The 8,381-nt window shown below is 29.9% G+C and overlaps 2 protein-coding genes across 2 annotated transcripts; both read left to right on the top strand.

Annotated features, from left to right (window-relative positions):
- Positions 1 to 256: 256 nt before the first annotated feature.
- LOC149181865 (uncharacterized protein At5g01610-like) lies at positions 257 to 1,067 on the top strand. Its single transcript, XM_089418427.1, has one exon. It carries the CDS (start codon positions 344 to 346, stop codon positions 788 to 790), a length of 447 nt encoding a protein of 148 aa, XP_089274553.1. The 5' UTR covers positions 257 to 343; the 3' UTR covers positions 791 to 1,067.
- A 711-nt stretch (positions 1,068 to 1,778) lies between these two features.
- Positions 1,779 to 2,381, top strand: LOC149181866 (uncharacterized). The gene has a single exon (XM_089418428.1). It carries the CDS (start codon positions 1,941 to 1,943, stop codon positions 2,379 to 2,381), a length of 441 nt encoding a protein of 146 aa, XP_089274554.1. The 5' UTR covers positions 1,779 to 1,940.
- Positions 2,382 to 8,381: the final 6,000 nt, after the last annotated feature.

Here is an 8,381-nt window from a genome sequence, read left to right on the forward strand (position 1 = left end):
ACCCAGTACTTATTACGAGCTTTCTCTTAAATTTAAATTATGGTCTCCACTCTCTTTTTCTTGGTTGGTGGAGAGAGACTACAAATTTAATACAATGGTTCGGTGGTTTCTTCCCGACTTCCTTGTGACGAGCTTTCTATTGGAACCCTTAATCAAATGGTGATTTTAATAGCTAAACCTACCCCTATTTTCATAAATATCTGCGATTTAGTTCAAGATGAGATTCACTAGGGGTGTTTCGGCCCTATCATTCAACTATTTAAACTCTCTATACCTAAGCATTTGCATCCATTTTCTTACGCGGTTAAGACCATAGCAGAGGTGTTATAGACCATAAGAAACAATGGAAGCGAAATTTGCCAGTGATGATAAGAAAGCCGGGGCAGAAGTGTACCACGGAAGCGAAATTTGCAGGAAGAAAACCATGGAATTGCTGCAACAGGTAGGTCTTCCTAATGGCCTCATACTGCTTGATGATATTCAAGAATGTGGGTACGTGAAGGAAACTGGGTTTGTGTGGATGAAGCGGAATAAGAAGGTTGAGCACGAGTTCAAGGCAATTGGGAGATTGGTGCAATATGATACAGAGATCAGTGGGTATGTTGAGCAACACAAGATGACGAAGGTGAGTGGAGTGAAGAGCAAGGAGCTTCTTGTGTGGATCACCATCTCTGAGATCTCCATTGATGACCCAGCAAGTGCCGAGATTTGCTTCAAGAGCGCTATCGCTGGGATTAAGAGATCCTTCCCCGTGGGTGCCTTTCAAATTGAAGAGAATGATAACAAGTAAAAGATGGCTTCTTTTAATAAATAAACACTGCTCTTAAATAATTATGTAGCATAGGGTGGAGACTGGACTAGCACGTTTAATTTAAAAATAGCCAGTGAATGTTTAATAATTTTGATATCTACTCATAATAAATTCTTGCTTATGATATCATATTTGTTTCTTTTTACAGCTTAAATTTGATTTAAATCTCTCAGCAATCTATAGGCTATGTGTTGATATGCAGAATTAGCAGCGTTAGTAATGGAAACCGTAAATTGATTGAAAGATGAATTATATATATATATATATATTCATATTCTTGAATGTTAATAATGTAAACGGTAAATCCATTGAAAGAGGACTTAGTGTGTATATAGATACTCATTATAGATCCTTGTGTGGTCTTTGTCAGTAATGTAAACTTTGCATGGGGAATGATGAAAAGGTTAAATGCTTTTTTTTTCAGTTTTTTATATTTATTGATTTCTCCAATGTCAATTTTGCAAACTGAGATGATAGATATATTGTTATTGCTTATCTGTTATATATGTGTGGGGATTTTGTAACTAAGTATTGCCAGTTTTTTTTTCCCTGGCAAGTTTGCATGTTTATTAGTGGGATAGATATATTGTTATTTTGGTAAGATAGATTACAAATATATTGTTATTTTTGTGAGGATTTTGTAATTATGTATTGTGGTTTTGTTGACATGTTAGTTGAAATTGTTATGCTTACATTTTTTTTTACTTGTTATTGATTTTTTCTCATGATATGGCAGTTGAAAAAAGATTGTCTCTCCTGTCTTTTTAAAGTTTACTTAAAGTTTTTATAATTTATAAAGAAGTAATTAATACTTGATCTTTTGATGCATTTAAATTAAATGGGATTTTTTTTAATTTTTTCCTAGTTATCTTTTAAGTTTATTTAAAGCTTTACAATTTATAAAGAGGTATTATTAAAGTGGTATTATTATATGGAATTTGTATCTGTGGCCACTATAAATTGTATTCATAAATATCTGCGATTTAGTTCAATGCGAGACTCACTAGGGTTGTTTCCGGCCCTCTCATTGATCCATTTCAACTATTTAAACTCTCTGCACCCATGCATTTCCATCCATTTCCCTACTTGGTTAAGACCATAGCAGAGGTGTTATAGATCATAAGAAAGAATGGCTCCTCAGGTTGCCAGTGATGATAAGAAAACCGGGGCAGAAATCTACTATGCAAGCGAAATTTGCAGGAAGAAAACCATGGAATTGCTGGAACAGGTAGGTCTTCCCAATGGCCTCATACTGCTTGATGATATTCAAGAATGTGCGTACGTGAGGGAAACTGGGTTTGTGTGGATGAAGCGGAATAAGAAGGTTGAGCATGAGTTCAAGGCAATTGGGAGATTGGTGCAATATGATACAGAGATCAGTGGATATGTTGAGCAACACAAGATGAAGAAGGTGAGCGGAGTGAAGAGCAAGGAGCTTCTTGTGTGGATCACCATCTCTGAGATCTCCATTGATGACCCAGCGAGTGCCAAGATTTGCTTCAAGAGCGCTATCGCTGGGATTAAGAAATCCTTCCCCGTCTTCGAAACTGAAGAGAAGGATAACAAGTAAATGATGGATTCTTTTAATAAATAAACACTGCTTTTAAATAATTATGTAGCATAGGGTGTAGACTGCACGTTTAATTTAAAAGATTTGAATATCCATTAAATGTTTAATAATTTTGATATTTACTTAGAAATTCTTGCCAATGATAGTATATTGGGATTTTTTATTTGATAGGTAGAATTACAATTTTATATATATATAATTATAATTATTATTTATATTTCTTACACATTTAATTTTTTTTATTTTTTTATTTCTATTTTTGAATTATAATTTTTTCCAAATTATTTATTTATATATATATATGATAATAATACAAATAGTAACCCTACTGAAAAAGTAATTAGTGTCTTACCTACTCATTTCTTTCGGTGATTACAGTGTAGATCACCATGTTATGTTATCTTCAAAAGTATTGTAAACATTGATTAAAAGGTTGAATTCTCTTTTTCGAGTTTTTCACCCAAGTCAATTTTTGCACCTGTTCGTAAGATATGCTTATGCTTGAGATACGTTGTTATTGCATATCTGTTGCTAAGGTAGATGATAGATATATCCTTATTTTGGTGGCGATTTTGTAGTTATTTATTACCGTTTTGTTTTCACCAATGTTAATTTTGCATATCTATGGCTGAAATAGATGATAGAAATATTGCTATGGTATATCTTTTAATAAATATATTATTATTTTATTGGTGATTTTGTAATTATGCGTTGCGGTTTTGTTAATATGTTAGCTGAACTTTCTATGGGTATAATTTTTATAATAATCATTGGACTTTCTCATGCTATGTCTGTTAAAAAAGAGATAGTCTCTCTCGTTTCCTTTCCAACTTTTCCAATTACTTTTTAAGTTTACTTAAGACGGTCCAATTTATAAAGATGTAATTAATAAATGATCTTTGATGCATTTAAAATAATTGAAAATTATTTGTCTAATAATCATTGAACGTTCTCATGCTATGGCTCTTGAAAAAGATGTCTCTCTCGTTTCTTTTCCAATTACCTTTTAAGTTTACTTAAGACTTTTCCAAATTTTTAATTACCTTCTAATTTTACTTAAGACTGTCCAATTTATTCAATTTAAAAGATGTAATTAATACGTGACCTTTGATGCATTTAAAATAAATGGAACCTTTGATGCATTTAAAATAAATGGAAATTATTTTTATAATAATTATTGAACTTTCTCATGCTATGGCCGTTTAAAAAGATACAGTCTCTCTCATTTCTTTTCCAATTACATTTTATGTTTACTTAAGACGGTCCAATTTATACAATTTATAAAGATGTAATTAATAAATGATCTTTGATGCATTTAAAATAAATGGAAATTATTGTTTCCAAATTATATTTAAGTTTATTTAAGGATTTACTGTTTAAAAAAATAATTAATACTCATTCTTTTGATTATTAGATGGAAAATGGTTTCTTAGTTAGCTATAAATTGTATGAAGAGTATGTTTTTTAATAAACATTCATCATTTTAAAATATGAAGAGTATCTTTTTTAATAAATATTCATCATTTTGAAATATACGATATATATATGGTTAAATATGTTTTTTAGTTAGCTATAAATTGTATGAAGAGTATGTTTTTTAATAAACATTCATTATTTTAAAATATGAAGTGTATGTTTTTTAATAAACATTCATCATTTTGAAATATACAATATATATAGTGAAATATGTTTTTCAGTTAGCTATAAATTGTATGAAGAGTATATTTTCTGAATAAGCATTTATTATTTTGAAATATATATATATATATATATATGAGATAAAAATCATTATGAATAGTTATTATAAATAATTTGTGTTTTAATATTAAGATATATATTTTTTATTTTATTTTATTTATGATGTTACATAAATTTGATAAGTGGTAAATTTAAATGTGTTTAGTTAATGTTTATGGTTTTTGGTCATATGGTTTTAGTGATGTATGGTGTATTTCTTTTAAAATAAGTTGTTAGAAGTGAATAGGTTTTATGTTTACTTGATAATATCTCAGTCATATTTGACTAGAGGGTAGAGACTTCATGATTAGCTTTTTCTTGTATAGCTTTTCTCAATAAATTTATATAATGTTGTTGCTATGTTATAACTAATTATATTTATCTTCCTTGCATGTTAATTCTTAAAATGTGGTATCAAATCTATCATTGTGAGCTATTGCTTTATATTATCATAAAGAGATTTTTCTTGTATGGTCTTTCCCAATAAATTTGTATAATAGTGTTGCTACGTTATAATTAATTATATTTATCTTCCTTGCACGTTAATTCTTAAAATGTGGTATCAAAGCCATCATTGTGAGCTATTGCTTTATATTATCATAAAAATGGCTGGTGGAATAAATCAAGTATGTTTAAGTAGTGCTTCTTTTATGTTATAATTAACTATATTTAACTTTCTCACATGTTTATTCCTAATCTGTGGTATTGTAACAATCATTGTGAGCTATTGCATGAGACTATCATGAAAACGGTTAGGTGGAATGAGTTGATTGGATCCATTGGATTTTTTCAAGATATTTGTGTAGTGTTGTTGCTATGTTATAATTAATTATGTTTATCTTTCTCTAATGTTTATTCCTAACATGTTGTATTAGAGATATAATTGTGAATTATTGTAGGATACTCTCATGAAGATGGTCACGTGGAATGAATCCTTTGTGGATGGATTTTTTGGTTTATGCTAATAAATTTGTGTTGCTTTTTTTACATGTTATAATTAAATATATTTTCTTTATTGCATGTTGTAACATATGGTATGGGAGCCAAAATTATTAGTTATTTCATGAGACTATCATGAAGATGGTCTTGTGGAATGGATCAAGTCTGGATGGGTCCATTGGATTTTTCCAAAAAAAAAGTGTAGTGTTGTTGCCATGTTATAGTTAATTATATTTATCTTTCTTGCATGTTTATTCATAACATGTGGTATCAAAGCTATCATGAAGATGGTAGATGGTAAGTGGAATGAATCAAGTATGGATGGATTCATGACTCTATTAGTGTGATGCATTTCTTTGGGAAGTAACAATGAACTTATTGGCAAATGCATGGAGACAAGATAGTTGCATGGACATGGAAACATCACTACTTATCTAGGTCAACGCAGTGGCAAGGTGAAAGTAACGGTGGAATTTGAAAGTGCATATATTGCAAAAGGAAGAAAAATAAAACTTTAGAGATGATATTTTTTCTTAAACTACATGTAAATGGGCATATGACTATAAGACCTAGTAAGGCATGTGTACCCCTATTGAGGTCAAGAGTGATAGGTGAAGGACATGAGGTTTTCCTAAACTAATCCAAAGAATTTCTCTAAGTAAATTTTAAAGGGAGGATTAGTAGATAAACTTGAATCATTGTTAGATAAATTGGACTCATCAAATGAATTTAGTATATAGTAATGGTATCAAAAGTGAATATGTGTTAGACTCACTTAATTCCTAATTTGATCTTTCATCAAAAAGTAATTGAAATATCATAAATATTTTCTTTTCATAAAATCTTTTTCAAAAAAATTTGTTAATGTTATACTATAATTACTTAATTTTTTTTCTCCCATACTTATTTCTAATAAGTAATAATATTTAAATCTATACTATAACAAATTAAAATAAATAATAATATTTAAATATATATTATAATAAATTAAAAAATATATATTATTATTTATTTGTAATTTTTATTTAAATCTATACTATAACAAATTAAAATAAATAATAATATTTAAATATATATTATAATAAATTAAAAAAAAAATATTATTATTTATTATTTATATTTATTTGTAATTTTTTTTACCGCATTTAAATTGAACATTGTTTTCTCCTATTACATTTAAATTGGATAAATAATTACTTTTTCAAAATTTAATAATTACTTTTTCAAAATTTAAAATCTCAATGAACGTTCTTTATAAAAGAGAAATGGAGTTTCCTTTATAAAAGAGAAATGGAGTTATCTAAAACACTTTCCTTCCTAAAGAATCGATGATGATTTGTTTTCTTCTCCCATTTTAATTATGAAGTTTGAAATATTACCAAACCTGTGTTGTCATTATAATTAGATTAATTTTTAGATTAATTGTGTAGGTTAATTTTATTATAATACTTATTTTGTTTTTAAAATTTAAAATTTAAAATTAATTTTAATATTTAATTTTTATTTTTATTTATAATTAAAAAATATTAATATTTATAGAAAATTTTAATCTGGGAACATTTAGCATATCGATTTGTTTCTTTTATTATATATTAATTTGTATTTGTTTTCATTTAAGGTCGTGCTCTTTGTATTTAGAGCAGTGGGAGAAAACCAGACTAAATTTTATAAATCATGAATAATTAATCCATTGAAACATATTTCTTTAACGGATTTCAGGTAATGGGAGACAAATAGATGCGTAGCACCTTCCTGCGTTGTTTAAATATTTATCATTATTTTAGTTGGCAAAGACGGGGTGAATTTGGATGTGGTAAAAGATGGTAATGGGAGACAAACAGATGTGTAACACCTTCCTGGGCTGTTTAAATATTTATCATTCTTTTACTTTGCAAAGACGAGGTGAATTTGGATGTGGTAAAAGTGAATTCTGGTAGTTAAATTTACTGTTTATTGTTTGTTTTTTTTTTTTAAATGTATTAAGTTAGTTTGGATAGTTACACACTCCTCCCTTAGAGATGAGAATGTGTGAATTGGAAGCCAAGGAAGGCAGGAAGGAGAAGAGGGAAGCCTGAGGCACAAGGGGGAGTGGAAAAGGCCTTGAGAAGGATGCTCCCAAGGAGAAATATTGTGCTGGGGTATTCTTGAGCGTGTGTGAAATCAGTCGAAAGCCAAAAGCTCACAAATTTTGGACTCGGTAGAGGAGTCATGACGTCCAAGAATCGGTGTTGTCCTTAAAACTACTCTGGAAATAATAAGAGGCTCGGGGAGATTGGAAGTCATCGCCAAGCTGGTTGGTTTGGTGGAAGAGTCTTCTATCCCGGTTAATTCTTGGCAGAGGATAACTTGCCGATAAGTATCTAGAATTTCTGAAGATTGGAAAGTATTGTTGTCATTATGTTTCAAAGTGATAAGTGTTTATGTGTTTTTTAATTAAAGGCAAGGTTTTAGTGGTCTGAGATTACATTGTTTGAGAAGGAATTAGTTTGAATGATTTTAATTTCTGTTAGTGGTCTGAGATTACATTGTTTGAGAAGGAATTAGTTTGAATGATTTTATTTTCTGTTATATAATCTTGTTTCTAATGATGCAAGACTATAAAATAAAATAAAATAAAATAAGCCAAAGGCATGTGAGAGGCATGATTGGGACTGTTTAGGTGAAGCATCCATATTTTTTTCTTTAAAAAAAAATGATATGCAAGTCGTGTGTTCAAGGATAGATTTAAGAAAACGAAATGAAAAGACTCAGAGCATAAAAATAAAAACACAGAAACATGTCGGCGAACTTGTGGGTGGACTAAGGAAAATAAGAGGGAATAGTTCCATTATGTCTAGGTTAAACAGGGATGCATGCAACAACGAAATATTTACAAGAGTGTAATCTAAATAAGATTCTAACATTAAAAAAATATAGTCAATTAAACTGAAAATTGGGTTAGTCCGGTACCTGTAGCCAAACCTCAAAATTAAGTGTGCTGCGAGGAGATGATTAAATCACCCAGAGCTATACTAAAATGGTGATAGGTTAGCTGGTTTGGCCGGAAGATGTTGGAGTAGCTTTGAACTCAAAACGCTTGCAGAGGTAGGGTTTGATGCAGAGTTGTGCAACGAACAGAAAAAATGACACAACAAACAGGGAGCTCGGGTCCAGGTTGGTCACCGTTAACTACCATCATGTAACCTGGGCCGTCCGATTAAACTTAAGAATATCAAGGGCTACCAAGGAACCAGGTGTTCTGTACGTGTTGTGGTGGAGTGAATATTGAGAGTGCCAGTTGGAGGCACGAGAGCCTTCTTGGGATTAACAACTATCTTAGTGGGG

Source organism: Pinus tabuliformis, chromosome 3_2 (genome assembly GCF_031772625.1).
Source record: "Pinus tabuliformis cultivar Carrire ecotype Pingquan chromosome 3_2, CPIR1, whole genome shotgun sequence".
NCBI classification, from domain to species: domain Eukaryota; kingdom Viridiplantae; phylum Streptophyta; class Pinopsida; order Pinales; family Pinaceae; genus Pinus; species Pinus tabuliformis.